The sequence below is a fragment of the Aegilops tauschii genome, chromosome 1 (genome assembly GCF_002575655.3).
Source record: "Aegilops tauschii subsp. strangulata cultivar AL8/78 chromosome 1, Aet v6.0, whole genome shotgun sequence".
NCBI classification, from domain to species: Eukaryota; Viridiplantae; Streptophyta; class Magnoliopsida; order Poales; family Poaceae; genus Aegilops; species Aegilops tauschii.
The window spans coordinates 99,380,654-99,401,046 of NC_053035.3; the positions used below are offsets into that span (position 1 = coordinate 99,380,654).

Sequence of the window (20,393 nt, forward strand, 5' to 3'; positions counted from 1 at the left end):
GATCCATACACTACACAAACAAAGATAAAAATCCCTAACAAAAAATTTAGTGATTAGACAAGACCAGCTCAAACATGTTATGTAAAGGACAGGAAGCATGAACACCAACCAACACAGAAAGAGAGGGGCAAGGTGTCAAACATAGGGCTGAATAGACGGAGGGAACTAGGCAGCAAGGCAAAAGAGGCCCTGCCAGGAGGAGTTGCTTTGGAGTTTGGAAACAGAAACAGCTGAATAGAAGGATGTTTCTTTGCTTGGACTAATAAAGAAGGAGAAAGTGCAAAATCTTCACTGCAAAGTAGGTACTACTTTAGCCATTCAAGTACTAGCAATCTATATAGAAGTTAAAGCAACCATGTCCTAGATCCTCAGTAAACTGTACAATTGCCCCCACTTCCCTGATCACTCCGAGATTCAAGCTTTTATATGTACTCCCTCCCTAAAAAAATATAAGAGCATTTCGATCACCTTTATTTTTGCATAATGTATTCTAGTTTATCACAAATGAAAAGCAATGTGGCACCACCACACTGGAAGCAGTAGCAATCCAGACGGAAAAGGGACAGAACAGATCAATGGAAGTTTCTTCTTCCACCCAATCATTCTGTCCCCTGCCTTTACGGGCAACCCTCTATGGCACAGCCAAGGCATCCACCCATCAACCCCAGAGCAAAAGGCCTAAGCATAAAACACAAGCTTAGTTCTGTGGTTAGGCCGGCACCAACCTTTAAATGGAAAAAATAATAACGAAACCATAACAAAACAGGGGGAAGAGCGAACGGAAAGGCGAGGCCAAAAGCAGAGCACGCCTCCCTCTCCCTAGTGTCGTTGTCCCGGCAAAAGATTCGCCTTCGCCGGGGAGCTATTGTTTAGTCTGATGCGCATGTATGGCTTAATACAAGCTTTAGTCAACTTGAGAAGTCTGCCGTGGAAAGGAATGCACTAGAGTTTGTCCGAGTCCGCGCTACGGCGACGCGTCTTTGCTCACTCTTCGGTTACTGTCATAGGCCCGTTCTCTAGAACTTGAACTCTTTCTTTTTTGACTAACTAGTGGAGTAAAACTTTACACTTTTATTTCTAAAAAAAGTTGAAGGGGGTTGAGAGGCTTGGACTTAGACCTACCCCTAAATATTCCAAAAAAGAAGTCCCTTTTGCTAATTCACAAATTATTTTTGCATAAAAAATCCACAAAAAAGATATTTTTCACATTATTGCAGAGAAAATGAAAAGAACAGGGGAAATGAAATATAATGACATTTGGCCATTTCGTTGAACCCCATGCATGTGTTGCCGGCCAGAGGGCGCACTCCCTAGAGGGGGGGAGCGTGAGGTTGCACGGCCTGAAGCTCCTCGGGTCGAGGGAAGGGGGGTGATAGGCGGCAGTGTGGCAAGGAATGGGCCAGGACGACATGGCCAAAGAAATCAACAACAGCGAAGGTAGGGGTTGGGAAAGGAAACTTTCTCCGGCCTCTTTTTAGAGGGAAAGGGGGGAGTAAAAACTGCTGCTCCGGTATAGGAACAACGGGCAAAAAAGTTTGACATGTATGTTTCGTATTATATGGTTATTAAAAGGTTATAGGCGAAGTGTGATATCTATCGCTCCTATATTTTCAGCTTTTACAGAGTAATAGATTTTAGAAGAAGGGCTAGAGATGCTTTGAAAAGCTTTAAGAGTGTCGCTAGCCGAACCCCTAAAAGTACTTCAACTCCTCAAAAGATTTTGTTTTTAGGAGTTAAGCCGCACCTACCTTTAACTCCTCAAAAAATTGAGGAGAACCCTCCATCGGCTCTCAAATTTGAGCCGCCACAACAAGTTCTCAACAAAAATTCCTCTCATGCGGTGCTTCTATATTCCTCGACTCCCTTCACCCCAACGGGACTTTGTCGCTTTCCTTTTCCCTGCCGACCACTTTGCACGCTCGTCGACACCCTCCCGTCCTCTCGGGCCAAGTTAGATTCGCTTGTAGTGACGCCACTGCCAGAATCGCCCCATATCTTCCATGTCGCCGTCGCGCTCTCATTGACGAAAAAGGCCACCCTCGAGCTTGGTTTCGTGCACCCACGGAGGAGCTAGGCGGCGCCAAACGTGCCTGCACCAGCAAATTCCGAAAGCCGGAGTTCAACCGTGGCGAGCTTAGTCAGCCACCGGCGATCACGGCTTGGAGGATATTCTTTCTCTCAGAGCCTGCGGACCATCCCACAACCCCGATGTCCACCCATAGCCTCGGTGTCGCCTCAACGTCGCCGGCAGAGGCTCTCACCTCCTCCACCCGCATAGTGTTTGACGAATTGCACAGGCAATATTTACTTATTTATTTTGCTTTTTCATTGTTCTTACTGTTTTTTGCAATCAAATTCAACATGAATATTGTATAGTGTAGATGAACAGGTTAAGGAAGATGTTATTTGATGACTCTTCGTTCGAGGGGGAGGAAGAAAACGATGATGATTTTGAAATGGCCATTGCCATGATCGTTCAGGAGGACCTTCGGCGACCAAGACTAGGATCATAGTGTGACGCCCCCGATTTGACCGTACACTAATCATGCACGCAAATGTGTACGATCAAGATCAGGGACTCACGGGAAGATATCACAACACAACTCTAAAACATAAATAAGTCATACAAGCATCATAATACAAGCCAGGGGCCTCGAGGGCTCGAATACAAGTGCTCGATCATAGACGAGTCAGCGGAAGCAACAACATCTGAGTACAGACATAAGTTAAACAAGTCTGCCTTAAGAAGGCTAGCACAAACTGGGATACAGATCGAACGAGGCGCGGACCTCCTGCCTGGGATCCTCCTAACTACTCCTGGTCGTCGTCAGCGGACTGCACGTAGTAGTAGGCACCTCCAGTGCCGTAGGTGTCGTCGTCAACGGTGGTGTCTGGCTCCTGGACTCCAACATCTGGTTGCGACAACCAGGTAGAAAGGAAAAGGGGAAAAGAAGGAGAGAAGCAACCGTGAGTACTCATCCAAAGTACTCGCAAGCAAGGAGCTACACTACATATGCATGGGTATATGTGTAAAGGGGCATATCAGTGGGCTGAACTGCAGAATGCCAGAATAAGAGGGGGATAACTAATCCTGTCGAAGACTACGCTTTTGGCCATCTCCATCTTGCAGCATGTAGAAGAGAGTAGATTGAAGTCCTCCAAGTAGCATCGCATAGCATAATCCTACCCGGCGATCCCCTCCTCGTCGCCCTGTTAGAGAGCGATCATCGGGTTGTATCTGGCACTTGGAAGGGTGTATTTTATTCATATCCGGTTCTAGTTGTCATAAGGTCAAGGTACAACTCCGGGTCGTCCTTTTACCGAGGGACACGGCTATTCGAATAGATAAACTTCCCTGCAGGGGTGCACCACATAACCCAACACGCTTGATCCCATTTGGCCGGACACACTTTTCTGGGTCATGCCCGGCCTCGGAAGATCAACATGTCGCAGCCCCACCTAGGCTCAACCGAGAGGTCAGCACGCCGGTCTAAATCCTATGCGCGCAGGGGTCTGGGCCCATCGCCCATTGCACACCTGCACGTTGCGAGGGCGGCCGAAAGCAGACCTAGCCTAGCAGGCGTTCCAGTCCAATCCGGCGCGCGCCGCTCCGTCGCTGACGTCAAAAAGAGCTTCGGCTGATACCACGACGTCGAGTGCCCATAACTGTTCCCGCGTAGCTGGTTAGTGCGTATAGACCAAATGGCCAGACTCAGATCAAATACCAAGATCTCGTTAAGCGTGTTATGTTGAAGTAACCGCGGACGCCGTCCAGGGCCAGGCCCACCTCTCGCCTAGGTGGTCTCAACCTGCCCTATCGCTCCGCCACAAAGATCCACTTGCGGGTACTCCTACGAGCCGACCCGACTTTAGTCACCACAAGTGTCATGTATAGAGTATATAAGTATATACCCGTGATCACCGCCCAAGTGATCACGGCCCGATAGTATAGCACAGCAGACGGACAAGAATGTAGGGCCACTGATGGAAAACTAGCATCCTATACTAAGCATGTAGGATTGCAGGTAAAGGTAACAACAGTAGAAGCAAGGACAGGCTATGCATCAGGATAGGATTAACGGAAAGCAGTAACATGTTACACTACTCTAATGCAAGCAGTATAGAGAAGAATAGGCGATATCTGGTGATCAAGGGGGGGCTTGCCTGGTTGCTCTGGCAAGTAGGAGGGGTCGTCAACTCCGTAGTCGAACTGGACAGCAGCAGCGTCGGTCTCGTAGTCTACCGGAGAGAAGGGGGGAGAAACAGTAAATACAATGCAAACATAAGCATGACGATGCGTGACATGACAATGAGCGGTGCTAGGTGTGCCCTAACGCAGCAGTAGGTGGTACCGGCGAAGGGGGGGAAAGATCCGGGAAAGTATTCCCGATGTTTCGCGTTTTCGGACAGATGAACCGGAGGGGGAAAGTTGCGTGTTCGATAGGTTAGGGAGGTGTGGCGGACGAACGGGCTGCGTATCCGGATTCGTCTCGTCGTTCTGAGCAACTTTCATGTACAAAGTATTTCCATCCGAGTTACGGATTAAAAGATATGATTTTCAAAAGAATTTATTAATTTCTGGAATTTAATTAATTATTTAATTTAATTCAAAATTTGGATTTATGACATCAGCATGATGTCATGCTGACATCAGCAGTCAACAGGGGTGTTGACTGGTCAACTGACGTGTGGGTCCAGTGGGACCCACCTGTCATACCCTGTTTAGGTTAATTAGTGTTTAGTTAAACTAATTACTGATTAATTAAACTAACAAGTTAATCTGTTTAATTAAGCAGGATTAATTAACTTAATTAATTAATTAATAATTTATTTATTATTTATCTTTTTTTAAATCCTTTTTTTAAATTCGTTCTGGGGCTGGGCCCCACATGTCTGTGGCCCAGGGGGCAATAGCGGGTTTGGTCCAGCGGGTGCGGGCGCACCCGAGCGAGCGCTCGCCCGCAGGGCGGGACGAGGATGCCAGGGCACCGATGGCGGGGCTCGCCGGCGCGGCCAGGGGCCACGGCGGGCGGAGGCGAGGGGTGGCGCCGGTGCGGGCGCAGGACGCGGCCCGAGCGGGCGCACGCCTAGGTGCGGGCGGACCCGGGAAGGCGCCGGAGCAGGGGGCGGTGGCCACGGCGAGGCCATGGCCGGAGCGGGGCGCGCTGGCCGTGGTCGGTGGAGAGGCGCCCGTGGGGAGGAGCGCTGGGCAAGGGGCCGCAGCGGGCGGACGGGGCGTGTGCGCTCAGGCGGGAGCACGATGCTACGGGCAAAGAGGCTACCGGGCGGGGAGGCCACGGTGCGGGCGCTGTGCACGGCGGGGTGGCCGCGGGCACCAGGCCGCGGGGAAAGCTACGGGGCGAGGGTCGGGCGGAGCTGCGGGAGCACGCGGGCGAGCGAGTCCCATCGAGGACTACTCCGGCGTGGGGTCAGAGAGGGAGATGAGGGTGGCGCTCACAAGGGGTTGCAGGGGACTGGGCAGCGGGGCTCGAGGTGGGGGGACAGGGACGACGTGCGTAGAGGAAAGCAGGCCGGCGAGGGGGGTCCGGCGAGGTCCAGGCGTCGGCGGTCGTCGCGGGGCGCGGTGGTCTCCTCCTCTCGATCCCGATCCAATCGGGGGAGAGGGGGAGGAGATATTTTCGTGGGGGGAGTGGGGGTGTCGGTGGAGTACTGGGGGGAGTGGGGGGGTTATGGCGGCCGGGTGGGCCGGCCTAGGTGGTGGCCTGGTGGGCCGAGGCCGTTCGGCCAAGTTGGGCCACGGCCCAGTGGGGGGCTCCTTTCCCCTTTTTTTGTTAGCTTTCTTTTCTTTTTATTTATTTTCTTTTCTGTTTTACATTATTTTAAAATATTTAGGCATTTTCTAAAAATGTGTTTACTTCACCATAATTAACTATGCCTTATTTGGCACCCACCGAACATTTTTGTTTTGACTTTTGAAAACTTTGGGTGTTTGCCACTATTTAGAATTTAAATTTTGGAACGGTTTCGAATCATTGTGAGGTTAGCAACAGTAACAGAGGTGACGTGGCATGATTAGCGTGGGATTACTGTAGCATGATTATCCGGGCGTTACACATAGTTCGGTCACTCGTACATCAATTAGGACATAGCAGTGGGTTATGCCAAGCTTATGAATGATTACTTTGCACCCAGTTCAACCTACTCGGAGAAGTATTTTCAGCGGCGATTTTGGATGCACCAAAGTCTCTTCAACACCAGTGCAAAATTTATTGTGGAGCATGATTCAGGGTTTAAACTGAGGAGGAGTGCATCGGAAGAAATAAGTGTGATCCTTTTGATGAAGTGTGTCACGGATATTTGAGTGCTTGCCTATAGATGATCGGCCGACGACATTGATGACTATTTTCGCATTGTGGAAGATACAATCCTAAAGGCCATTCGAAGATAAATGCAAGTCGTGATTGAGATCTATGGACCAGAGTACCAAGCATGGCATATGTTGCCTCTTGGGCTACTTCGGCAATTACGTGGTTCAGACGAGTACGTCTCGAAGGACGTACGTGAACTATCGCCTAAGTCGATGTTGGGCGAGGCGGCTTGGCTGCCCTCCAGGGTTCCTTCGAGCGAATGTTGGTGACGGGCGCTAAGCGTTGAAGTTGGCCTTGGCTCATAAGTGGCGCAAGTGAAGGCATAAGTGACGCCGGTGAAGGCATTGGGGACACAAGAGACCACTTGTATTTGATTGCAGGATTGTTTCAGAGAGACCACCTTCATCCTACACCTCCTGCGGATTGATAAAACTTAAATCATCCGTTTTGGAAAAAAATTGTTGTCCTACAAAACTCTATGCTTAAAGGCCCAACAAAATCTATAAGAATAAATTTATGTATTAAACATCAAGCTCTTTCTCGTGTCGTTGTCGGGGAGGTAAGTGCTTGAAGGTATCTTCTTTAGATCTTGCAATATTGTCTTTTACTTTCTTGTTTTTATTTCACTAGCTTGGTTTAAAAACAAAATGAAAATGAGTGCACTTGGTTATCTTTACAAAGTTTATCCTGAAAACATTGAATTTGAACAAAAAAATGAAGATGTGTTCAAGGAATAATTTAAAGAGGTGATTAAATGTTATTAGTATGCTTTCCATGAATGTCATTAATGCTAATGATGGTTGCATTAGTCATAATAAATTTATGAGGAAAAGTTTACAAGCATGTCAATTTGAACATAGAGCTTGTGAAAGAATGCAAATTAGGAATGACAAATATTGCAAGAAGCATAGACATGATAGAGACTAGCGTGTGTGGCTCGAGAATTTAGATGATTATGCTAAAAAAAGTGTGCTCTTCATCCCATTACTTATGAATTTTGCAATGGGTTGGTCATCTTAATTTGCAATGCATATATTATCATGATCGAATCATAGCCAAATATTGCGATGACATGATCACCTTTGTATCATGAAGAATTTTAGGGCGTGAAGAATTAACACATCAAAATTGTTGGTTTGAAAAATTCATTCTCACAGATTCAGTTAAAAAATCCAAGGGAAATCTTTAGGTATTCTCACATATTCCTCCCTCCGTTTTTCCACGGACGCGTGCAAGCTCGGCGCCGTGGTACCCTCCCCTGCATCGTCCGGCCGTTCCTAGCAGGGGTGCTTTAAGATTCATATTGTACACGCCAAACAGTTAATACGGGCTATCAAACGGACCACTTTCGCATTGCACGGACCTAATTGGGTTGTATGCGGACAACCAAATGCGCCACTGACACAAACCAACCGATTGGATCCTCACCTAAGCTACAGTAACCGTGACATCCCTTCTTCGCATCCATATGATTAAGCCTAAATTGATTATAATTAATTTGCAAATTACAAATCTACTATATACATTTACAAAAATTACATACAAACAAAATTATGGTGCAATAAAATTATTTTTTGACTTACTTTTGTATATGCTACAATAAATCCGCACAATAGTTGCTTGTAGCTTCGTAACATCCTTGAGGATGTTAGAGGATCCGCTTTCAAAGTTCAAGTCCTGGTGCTCGCATTTATCTTATTTATTTCAACATTTTTGGCGATGTGTTTAATAGGAGAAACGTTTCCATCGACGGCGCTTACAGTGATATGCCAACTCTGTCTCTTAGAGTGCATGAGCGCTGGCGTTGTCCTGTGTTCAAACAAAATACGCCATTGACATCTGTGGACTCCAGCATAGCGTGCAGCTTATTCCCGGTTGTACTCAGACTGCTTGCCCTGGGTAAGGTTGAGGAACTGCCTTCTTCTGCTCCATCAGATGCTCTGGAGGGTAAGCTCGGAAGGCCTGCTCGAAGGTGACGGCATGGAGCGTGCAGCGACCGAAACCAGTCATCAAGTAACCGTTTACAGGACCCAATTTGCACGCCATGGGACTGGCATCAGGTGAGGAGGAAATCGTAAGGGGGTTTAGCAGTCGCTGACTGTGGGAGAGGTGGCGGATGACGTATAGATGACTTATGATGACGATCGGATCCAGCGGAGCGACCTCCATCAACACATGGCCGCCCATCATCCGTGATTGATTGGATACAGGTGAGATGCAATGATCGAATACATCAGGCACGACCAGAAACAATCATCAAAGGTAAAAGAAAAAAATGTGCTTCATATAGACCTTCAAAACATAAGGTGCAGAAAAAACAAGAGGACCATGGCCAAATGTAACCAAGAATTTCCTTCTTTTGCGTCTATGTTCCATGACCGTAATCATACAACACTAAACAGGTTCCGCAGTAAAAGTGGGAACCAACTTAAACCCTGCTCTCCAACCATATACTCAAACTCATCACCACAGTAGGTGATACAACTACTCTTTCGCTAGACAGACGTGGAACAATCTCCAAACGAGTGGAAACGACTTGACACGACAAAAACTGTGGGACATACAACAAACCAACGAATAGACCAGCATGGGACTCCCAAAACCCAGTTGCTATTGATGTTTATAAGGTGTGCTCCATACTCTTTCGACAAGTTAATACAGCACAGAAACGCATCTGACAAAAACCGACACAGCCGACAACCGTGAAAACCCTATCTTTCAAGGTTCTTTTTACCTCACACAGATATATCAATATAATTTTGGTTCAAGCTATATAGGAGGCAAAATCCGACTCTCCCGACAACACATGCGGCTCTGGACGTCCTCTGGTGAGGCAGAACCCAAATGATCCGACCGGTTGACCTTGAAGACTGACCATTGACCAAGCTGCACCACGGACGATGCAGCCCAAGGACTGACCCTGCTTAGACTGACTTGACGACTGCTTGAGACCAGACCGACAGGACCCAACAATGACTCGAACGACAAGACTTCCCCAAATCTGACTAGTCCCAAGCAAGTAGCTAAGGTACACGTCCAACCGGGTATCTGCATTAATAATGTAACATCAGAATCCGACCACACCACCATGACCGACCCTATGCAACACATATACCATTAAATTTGTTTGAATGGCTCAAGAGAAATATCGTACCTTCAGCCAAAGTTGAACCCACCAGATGGAACCGAGTTCTGCTGACTTCCAAAGTTGAAGCCATTCTGGGCGTTATCACCTGAGGGCATGACCTCATCTTCCTCCTCCAACCAGTAGGACTCAAGCATCTTCACTGCCTTCTCATATATTTCTGTGTTGTCATGGCTCTGAAGGTTCTCAATCTTTTCCAGTCCCTCAGCATCATCAATCATCTGCGCATAGTTGTTGACATCCCCTGCACCAAGGTTCTTTTCTGCCTCCCCAACCTTCAGGATGTTCTCAAGACCTTCCAAGCAAACTGTTACAATTCTGGGATCCGGGCAAATGAGCAGATCACAGAGCGGCTTGATGCAACCCTGGGCAACAAGGTACCTGCTCAACATTTCATGCAGATGTAAATGATATTAGAATATCAGCATGAAAATATGTACTAATAACAATAACAAAGCACAAAAGGAAGCAAAAAACAGAAGTTCACATACTTAATCTGATCATGTGTTCCACCAGAAGTGGCATTTGAAATTGCCCAAGCTGCCTCCTTCTTAATGTCAAATTCAGCACCTTGCAGGAGATGGACCAGAGGACCAATAATGTTTGCCTGGATGACAGCCTAGAGACAAACAAAAAAATTAGAACTGTGGTATGCTCTATAAAGAAAACAACATAAGCATGAACATTAACAATGGATCCCTTGCTAATTTATCTAGATGACAATGAAAAAAGAGAACTGGCTTCTCAAAAACAAGGTAGGATGTACAGGATTGGAATTTGTGCTAAGCAATACAAGCCGGTGCATTTTCTTTTTAGAGAATATCACTATACAAACTGACAACACAGAGAGCACAAACCTGAATCTGGTCCCGGTTACCAGCTGTGATGTTTGAGATTGTCCAGCATGCTTCTTTCTTGATGCTTTTCTTGTGGTTGGTAGTCAAGAGGTTCAAGAGACAGGGAAGTGCTTGGTGATCAATGACACACTGCGCGAGACAAATTATTAAATACAAACAGAGAACAAACAAGATCTCAGGTAAAGTGAAATTGCAAAGATATGGTACTACGGACCTAGTTCACTAATGCATGTGAACAGCTATGTATTCATCAAACAAGCCTTTTATGCAAAAATAGACAAGTACATCAAAATAACTAAGCATTGGACAGAAAATAGATAAATACTAATAGCACATTCATCTACCATGCTCAGATGAGTCATTGCAACAATCATTCAAACAGTTGCCATACATTGCCAGCAGTGGGGACACCAGAAACTTAAGTAACAGAAGCCAGATGACAATCCAGCTTGGCAGTTTGGATTGATTATACACAGCAGAAAAAGGAATTATTAAACAGCTCATCTAAATTATGAAAAGAGAGGGACCAACAAAGCTAAATAAATGAGCTGCTATTCAACAAAACACGTCTAATAATCATACATTCCATGAACCAGTAATAGCTGTCAAGTTATTTTATCACTTCTATGAGCTGTAAGTTATGTTAAAATTTATAGACATTTGAGAACACACAGTAAAATACCCAAGGTACTACTAACTACCACATGGACAACAAGGAATTACAGCTTTAATCGTCGAAGTAACAGCAAGTAATATATAAAAAGAGAACAGCCCTCAAATGAGCTTACCTGAGTCTGCAAATCATCACCAGTGACAATGTTACCCACCGTGCGCAGAGCTGGAATGAGAACAGAAGCCGAAGGGTGCCTAAATCAAATAATAGGAGTTAGCACATCAACCATATGTAGCTGAGGGAAAAGGTGAACATGAAAAATGCTCTTACAAGAGAAGCTCCACAAGCCGAGGAAAAACACCGGACTCAATCACGGATTGGATCTTGTCATTAGTTCCATCAGACAGGTACGAGAGAGCCCAGCAGGCATCAGTGAGCACCTCCTCATCCTGAGAGTGGATAAGGCGCTGCAGTGCTGTGAGAGCCGGTTTGACCTGCCCAAGCACACACAGATCAACTCATAAGCATCATTTTTTATAGCAGGTTCAATCAGTAAGACAACTTCCCAGAATTAAACCTGTTCAAAGTTTGGCTGTGGTTTCCCACGGCAGAAGTTGGAGAGTGTCCATGTGGCATTCCTGAGCATCGAGAGCTTGGCATGCTCATTGAGCTGCTGCAACAAAGGGAACAGACCACCACTTCCAAGCACAAGGTCACGGCACTTTGGAGAGTCACCAGCAACATTCCCCAGAGCCCAAACAGCCTGAAAATACAAATATGAAACATACAACATTAGCATCACATCGTAAAGCCTCTAAAAGAAAAGAAAAATCTTCTGAGTTGTTCTCATGCCTGTTCGCGGACATCCTCACTAGGAGAGCTGAGTAGCTTGACAAAGATGGGCACAGCACCATACTCAACCACCACTTTGGTGTTGTCTGATGTGCCTGACGCGATGTTGGTGAGCGCCCATGCAGCCTCAAACTGTAACAGAAAAAATTAGGTAAATGTGTGCCACTTTGAGTGATTAAATGCAACTACAATAAATTAACATAACTTCATCATAAGGATTGTTCCTCACCTGGAGTTGGGGATAGTCCTCCCGTGTGAGGAACTCAATGAAGCGAGGCACCACGCCTGTGTTGATCACTTCCTCAATTGGAGGGCTTCGCTCTACAAACATTAAGCAACATATCAGCATGTTAAGTCACAAGTTTGAATTACAACTTTTTCTCAAAAAAAAGAATACATGAACTGATCATAAATAATCAGTGTTGAATATTTAACAAATGGTGTAAGCCAAAAAACAAGCATCCATTGTTTCCCTAATTATTATTTTCATAAGCACTTGCAGGATCACATTACTGAAACAATGTTACCTAGATCAACAAACAGTTGACTCAGAAGATCAGCAGAACATTGATTTAAAAAGGCAACAGTTAAATCGAAAACTATGATACGGTGCAGGAGCATCCAAAAGATGAATGGAATTGACATGTTCAGTGAATTTTAAATCTCAGAGAGTAATACTATGGTAATTGATTTTGCCCCCACCTCATACGCAAGTAACTAAAACCTATACTCGTGGTTTAGCCACGAACCCACAAGCAAATCTAGACCTGGCAGACCTCTCGGGTTATTAATCCACGATTTTTCACCAAAACCAGTTCAAATAGGGCAAAAAAAATCTCCAGAGACATCAGCAGATGTAAATTTAAGTCTCACCGATGGAGAGCAGCTTCCGGAACTGGGTGGTGGCCTCGAGCTGCACGGCGTTGTCGTCCGAGAGAACCGCCTGCACCATCGCGGGCAAGCCCTCCAGCTGCACGCGAACACAGATCCGAAACAGTCAGATCGAGAATCCCCAATCAGAGCCCTTACGGACAGACCAGATCGAGAGAGAGAGAGAGAGAGAGAGAGAGAGAGAGAGAGAGAGAGAGAAAACGAGGGACGGGGGGCGTACCTTCTGCTGGAGAGCCGAGGAGTGGCCCATCTGCGGCGCGCCACCGGCAGCGGACGCGGCGCCGGCCGGGAACCCGTCGCGGCGCTTCTTCTGGAGGTTCGCGTCGCGCTGATTCTTCCGGATCTCCACCATCTGATCCTCCCGCCGGCGGCGCCCGTCCTCGGCGTCGACGGACGCCTTGTAGCGGCTGCGCCGCACCTCGGCCCGCTCGTTGGGCCGCAGCGACATCGTCGGAGAACCTCGAAACCCTAGGGGGGGAGTGGGGGTGCGCACGCACGATGCGGTTGGGCTCGATTCGAAAAAGGGGAACGGGAGGGGGAGATGTGTGGGCGAGGTGGGGGGATTTTATAGGTGCTCGGGAGGGGCACGAAAGGAAAAGTTGGGAGTACGACGGTTGTTGAGCTGGATGTACACGGTATCGCACGGGTACATATGGAAATAGTTGGAGAGTTTGAATTTTGAAAGCCTGAGTACTTGGCTCGCAAGTTTGCGGTACTATTTGTTCTTTTTATGACGGTTATTAGGGCGATGCTAGGCGCCGGCGCACCGGCCGGTCCAATCCTAGCCGTCCGATCGGCCCGTCCCGATCCGCTGGATCTTTATCCAATTAGGTCGTCCCCTTCCTCTCGCGAGCGCGGCCCGTCTCGCCGGCCGCACGCGTTTCCCCCTCGTCGCCGCCTCCCTCGCCTGCCCTCCCCGTCTCTGATCGCCGCCCTCGCCGCCCGTCTTCGCCGGCCGCCCTGGTCGCCGGTCCCAGCCCTCGGCGGCCGTTCTCGTCGCCGGCCGCCCTGGTCGCCCATGCAACAGCCTACCCATGCGGTTGTAGCTTCCATGACAACCGTTGTAGCTTCGATGGCGACGACCGGAGCTCACCGGCGTGATCACCGCTCGCCGGCGCTCATCCCCCGCTTTGCTTTGCAAACAAAAAAAATCAAGCGTCCAGGGAGATGCCCAATGCTGCAACCTACGACGAAAAAAGCTACAACTAGCGATAGGAAAAGCTTCAACCGGCTACGAAAAAAGCTTCAACCAGTATACCACTAGGGCTATGGATGACCAAGAAAAGTTACAACCGGTGACAGAAAAAGCTTCATCTAGCGATGAAAAAAGCTTCATCCAACTATAAAAAAAGTTTCAACCGTGGAAACAAAGCCATGGACGAAAAACAAAAAAGTTGCAACCGACAGTTATAAAAGTTACAACCGCATTGAAAAAAGCTTCAAACTTCTTATCTCAGTTGTGACCCCCGCGATGACGATGACGCCGTTTTGCTGCAACCGTAGTAGATTTTTGCTACCACCGGGGATTGAATTCGCTACAACCGGTTCCAGCAAAAATTCACCGTGGGAGGGTAGTCTGCCATGGCTGGTTGCAGCTCCGGCGTGGCCGGGTCCGGCGAGGTAGGCAGAGCTCCGATGCATGCGAGGGAGGCGTCGCCGTGGTAGCACCCCGTAGCACCGGTTGCAGCATCTCCCGTTGTCACCGCCCCCTCGGTCGCCGGCGAGATGGGATGGTCACCGCGCAGAGCCATGGCGAGCTTCGAGCGGGGAGGGGAGCGCGTGGCGCTGCGACCGGGGGGCGGGGGGGAGGGATGGGGAAGGGGTGGGGAGGAGGGGCAGAAGAAGAGGGCGGCGCGCGCCCCGGCGAGCTGCGCGAGATGTGGGGGAGCTGCGCAAGACGCGAGGAAGAGGGAGACCGGCCCAATGTTTCCGCCGGTGCCCCGGCCCCAAACGTTTCCCCGGTTATTACTGCTACTTGCTGGTTTTGCGGGGATCCTAACTCACCACATGCTCCAAATTTCTTTCGAATGGAGTAAATAAAAAGAGTATAAAAGTACAAAATTGTTGATCTCGAACCACATTACTATCAAAATTGAAAATTCCCGCGCTAGGCGTCGGTTGCAAGGGGAGGAAAAAACAGCGTCTCGTCTGCCGTCTGATTGCGTCGACGCCAGGCGTTCGATCTGATGTCGTGTTCTTCCTCACATCGCATCTATGCTCCTATGTAATGTGTTATGTTCCTCACTTTCTCCCGTGATACGAGGTCACAACCCCATTCCTGTCGTGCTCGCATATGCGGTGGCCAATACCTATGTAGGCTTGCGACATCGTTGCATGTTTTGTAGAAGTGCGCAAGTTCACAATTTTGTGCTTGCAACATCATCGGAGGTCCACCTGGCTTGCAGCATGGGTTCGCAACATCACCGGGCCCGCCATGCTCGCAACATGGGCTCGCAACAGCATCCGAGGTCCGCCCTCGCACGCAGCATGGGCTTGCGTCATCACCGGCGATCTGCGCCCTCCTTGCAACATCCCCACCTACACCCATAGCATGAGCTGGCCTTAAAGCACCGACCGTCGGGCCTTGCAGCAGCGCGCCGGTGAGCGTGGTGTATGTGGGTCTGATTGGACGAGGATGTTTGTGGGTGGGTAGGGAGAAGCGGGGCAGGCTCATTGGGGTGTGATGGTGGTGGTGGTGGCGCTACGTTTCAGGTACGCGCAGGGAAGCATGACTCTAGTGGCTGAACTCGCCGGAGGTGTGAGATTAATGTCCTGCCAGAGCACACGGTGTAGCATTTTCAAATAAGTGATGTGTCAAACCCACAGGGAGCCAAATGGAAGGCACTACTAACCCCAAAACTACGTTGTCACCGACGTAGTTCCGTACGCATCCAAAACAGAGTTTGAAAATAGTCGAATCTATCGGTTGCTAGGGAAACGGAATAAAAAGGGGGGTTTTATCTAGACTGTGAACGAAAGATAAAAACAGTAAATAAAAGTCACTAAATTAGTAGAGACGGTGCTTGAGCGGTAAAGGGTTATCGATCATTCTGGAGTCATCACTACTAAAGTGAATCATCGTATCTCTAATCCATTATTCATGTGCATAATGGGTGGTTCCCTGTACAAATCCTACATTCTTACGAAGTTGATCCCCACTACTAAGAATTTTCTCTACATGCACACTATCCACGTCATCATGCATGCCACATCAGCATTCTGTCGCAATCACCAACCACGTCACTAATTGATCATCCCCTAATTGCAATTAGTCAAAAATGATCCTCCACATCATTCGGTTCCAAACACCAACCATGTCACCGGCTGATTCTCCTTTAATTGCAATTAGTAACCGACTGGTCCTCCACTAATTGCCACTAGAAACCGATTGATCCTCCTTCACTAATTGCAATTAATTTCCACTATGTATTCTATTCTCGAAATTGGCATTGCCTCCTCGCCTCCCCTGCAAAATTGCATTGCCTCCTTGCCTCCCCTGCCAAACCTTTCATAATATTATGTGCATGGGTCCATCTCTTTGCCCTCTCCTCTATCTTCTCATCCTCTACAACGCCACACGCCTACCCTATCTGCATTTTCTGCATGGATTCCTCAGCGTATTGCCCGCTCAAAACCACATGCTCCTTTGTGGCTACATGCTTCAATCTGAACTACCCGTCACGGGCGTCGCCGCCTATCCAACCGAGGTCTGCTTCTAGGTACTGCGGAGCAAGCCTCCTCCCCCCCCCCGGTACTTCCTTGATACCATAAGTCCGAACCATCGAGGCATCTTCATGGGCATGGCCATAAGCTTCAGCGTGGTGCCGGCCAGGTAGTTATCCCAAATCAGCAGCAACTGCTCATTCTTACTCCCGGCGGGTGTGTGGCAGTATCATCCGTGATTGACATTTTTTTGAATTATTAGTCAAAGAGCACATGATTAAATTATGGGATGTACAAGTTACTTTATTGTTTCCCTGGATCTTTTCTTATGACGGATAGGACGAATATGGATATGTATCACACCAGTCCGCTTCATGATGATTGAATCCAAGCATGTAAGTCATTGTAGCCTTTGCACATCAATCCATATATGTTTGATCACTCCATTTCCTACCTTTCGTTTACATATGTGCTGGCTACTGCACAACTTAATTACTATGCATATTTTTATTATCTGAACATGGATAAACTGCATGAAATTTTCTGGTTCCCATAGATCTCTCAGTTGAGTCAAGGACTCGAGGTAGCAATTTTGTCTATCCCAATTTCGTTCAATATTATAGTGAGTTGCTATTTCACATTCAAATTTCCTGACTCCTGGTTATGATCAATTTATCATTTTGTCCAAGAAAGTATATATGATTCATTTATAATAGATGGATCTTATTTCTCTCGCCTTTTCAGCAATATCACTCGAGCTTTCCGGGGCACTCACCAACTGTTTATACAATGATAAACCTTCAAAATTGGATGTAGTAGTAACACATACTTTGTTGCCAGTACAATATCTGGAGTATTACTAATCTGTGGCTTTCGTTTCCTTTGTTTCTTAGGGTTACTGATGCTCACCTCATGCCTCTATGCTTGGTGGCACAATGCCCCATTTTTAGTAAACTCTCAATATTCTAGGTATGCACCTTCGGATCTTCCACAACATCAATATTTTATCTGCGCTATTTTCTTTCACATTTATCATTGTTGTACATATGTGTAGATCAAGTTATATATTTTGTTTTATTTTTTGTTTTTGGCAGTCCACATATATCAATTTGAATGAACTCAAACTTGATCATGTGTTAAGCACGGCCCCCCAACTTTGTACCAAACAGTGAAGAACTATTTTAGGAGGGCTTAAGTGAGATTCTTTTTAGCATTTTATACCCTCAAACACTCATGTTTTACCCTTGACCCCCAGCAGTTTATACATAGCTCCGCCACTGCATGTGGATGTCATGAAACAATCCTTCCCTTGATGTACAGATAAACACCACAATACTTTTCATGTTTCTTCTAGGTGATGGTACTTTCAAGTGACATTGACATTCGGGGAAAATATGATACATGTATCTCAACCGCTGGAGTGTTGTTATATATTTTCCGTACGGTACTATATCTTAATTCTATTTCATTGGTAATACTATCATCTCTCAAGAAGTCCTTTACAAACATATGTAGTATAGCAGATCATTATTTAATTTGTCTACTCTCTGAAGGTTGCGAAATGCCCTGATTTAAATTGTTGCAGATGCTATTGTACGGTGTACATGCATACTCTTTATTTGCACAATGCAAGTACGAAATATTTCTATGTAAAAAATAGTTGCTTTTGATTTAGATCTTTTCCTTCGTATATAACTCATCTGTAATTAATCTTTTTATTCCCGCTGCAACGTGCGGGAAAAATACCTAGTATTCTACTAGAAGTAGACTCCATATCACGTACGCCACCATCGCAGTTTCCACACGTCGGTTATTACTACGATTACTTAAGGGTTTCCCCGCGAACGCAACCAGATGTGGATTTCTCTGTTACTCCCACTAGTAGAATGCTTGTGGGGTGTGTGGCGGCCTCCACCGGGTCCTGTTCATCCAGCGGCAACCGCCTACACGGCCGGGGTCTGATACGTCTCTAACGTATCTATAATTTTTTATTGTTCCATGTTATCATATTATCTGTTTTGGATGTTTTATATGCATTAATATGCTATTTTATATTATTTCTGGACTAACTTATTAACCTAGAGCCTAGTGCTAGTTTCTATTTTTCCTTGTTTTTGAGTTTTACAGAAAAGGAATATCAAACGGAGTCCAAACGGAATAAAACTTTCGCGATGATTTTTCTTGGACCAGAAGACACACGTAGGACTTGGAGATGAAGTCAGAGGAGTCCCGAGGAGGCCACAAGCCTCCAAGGCACGCCCTGGGGGGCGCCCCTGGCTTATGGGCCCCTCGGATCTCCTCTAACCCTAATTCTTGGCCTATTAATTCCCAAATATTCCCAAATGACCAGAAGCGTCCACCAAAATACTTTTCCGCCGTCGAAAACTTCTATTCCGGTGAGATCCCATCTTGGGGCCTTTTTCGGCATCCTGCTGGAGGGGGTTCGATCACGGAGGGCATCTACATCAACTATATTGCCCCTCCGATGAAGCGTGAGTAGTTTACCACAGACCTACGGGTCCATAGCTAGTAGCTAGATGGCTTCTTGTCTCTCTTTGATTCTCAATACCATGTTCTCCTCGATGTTCTTGGAGATCTATTCGATGTAATCTTTTTTGGCGGTGTGTTTGTCGAGATCGATGAATTGTGGATTTATTATCAGCTTATCTATGAATATTATTTGAATCTTCTCCGAATTCTTATATGCATGATTTGATATCTTTGTATTTCTCTTCGAATTATCGGTTTGGTTTGGCCAACTAGATTGGTTTTTCTTGCAATGGGAGAGGTGCTTACTTTTGGGTTCAATCTTGCGGTGTCCTCATCCAGTGACAAAGTAGGGGTAGTGATGTCTGCTTGAAGTACGTCAGTATTTCCCCAAAGAGGAAGGGATGATGCAGCACGACAACGGTATGTATTTCCCTCAGTGATGAGACCAAGGTTATCGAACCAGTAAGAGAACCACGCAACACTACGTGAACGACACCTGCACACAAATAACAAATGCTCGCAACCCGACGTATTAAAGGGGTTGTCAATCCCTTTCGGGTAACGGCGCTAGAAATTCGCAAGTATACGGGATAAAAATATGATAGATTGGATAAATAGATCTAGCGGGAACGCGAGATAAAATAAATAACAATAAATTGCATCAAGGTATTTTTGAGTTTTGGAAATATAGATATGAAAATAAAAGCAAATAAAAATAGACCGCGAAGGCAAATATAATAAAGAAGAGACCCAGGGGCCGTAGATTTCACTAGTGGCTTCTCTCGAGAAAAATAGCAAACGGTGGGTAAACAAATTACTGTTGGGCAATTGATAGAACTTCAAATAATCATGACGATATCCGGGCAATGATCATTATATAGGCATCATGTCCAAGATTAGTAGACCGACTCCTACCTGCATCTACTACTATTACTCCACACATCGACCACTATCCAACATGCATCTAGTGTATTAAGTTCATGGAGAAACGGAGTAATGCAATAAGAACGATGACATGATGTATACAAGATCTATTTATGTAGAAATAGACCCCATCTAGTTATCCTTAATAGCAACGATACATACGTGTTGGTTCCCCTTCTATCACTGGGATCAAGCACCATAAGATCGAACCCATCATAAAGCACCTCTTCCCATTGCAAGATAAATAGATCAAGTTGGCCAAACAAAACCCAAATATCGGAGAAGTACGAGGCTATAAGTAATCATGCATAAAAGAGAACAAAAGACTCAAATAACTTTCATGGATAAAAATATAGATCTGATCATAAACTCAAAGTTCATCGGATTCCAACAAACACACCGCAAAAGAGTTACATCAAATAGATCTCCAAGAGACCATTGTATTGAGAATCAAGAGAGAGAGAGAGAGAGAGAGTAAGCCACCTAGCTACTAACTGCGGACCCGTAGGTCTACAATGAACTACTCACGCATCATCAGAGAGGCACCAATGAGGATGATGAACCCCTCTGTGATGGTGTCTAGATTAGATCTGGTGGTTCTGGAACTTGCGGCGGCTGGAATTGATTTT

At 46.5% G+C, this 20,393-nt stretch overlaps 1 protein-coding gene across 1 annotated transcript; it reads right to left on the reverse strand.

Annotated features, from left to right (window-relative positions):
• Positions 1-8,668: 8,668 nt before the first annotated feature.
• Positions 8,669-13,311, reverse strand: LOC109765535 (importin subunit alpha-1b). Its single transcript, XM_020324317.4, has 11 exons — positions 12,908-13,311; positions 12,670-12,766; positions 12,026-12,117; positions 11,797-11,928; positions 11,522-11,707; positions 11,275-11,438; positions 11,120-11,198; positions 10,332-10,460; positions 9,966-10,093; positions 9,484-9,855; positions 8,669-9,377 (listed from the first exon to the last, which is right to left on the reverse strand). Exons 1-10 carry the CDS (start codon positions 13,133-13,135, stop codon positions 9,486-9,488), a joined length of 1,605 nt encoding a protein of 534 aa, XP_020179906.3. The 5' UTR covers positions 13,136-13,311; the 3' UTR covers positions 8,669-9,377; positions 9,484-9,485.
• Positions 13,312-20,393: the final 7,082 nt, after the last annotated feature.

Bases quoted from the DNA above. Each gene is read 5' to 3' on its own strand.
- LOC109765535 (XM_020324317.4), bottom strand. From the start codon at position 13,135: ATGTCGCTGCGGCCCAACGAGCGGGCCGAGGTGCGGCGCAGCCGCTAC. The intron at 12,118-12,669 runs GTGAGACTTAAA...TAATGTTTGTAG, and splicing joins CCGGAAGCTGCTCTCCATCG to AGCGAAGCCCTCCAATTGAG. The intron at 11,439-11,521 runs GTTTAATTCTGG...GTGCTTGGGCAG, and splicing joins CACAGCCAAACTTTGAACAG to GTCAAACCGGCTCTCACAGC.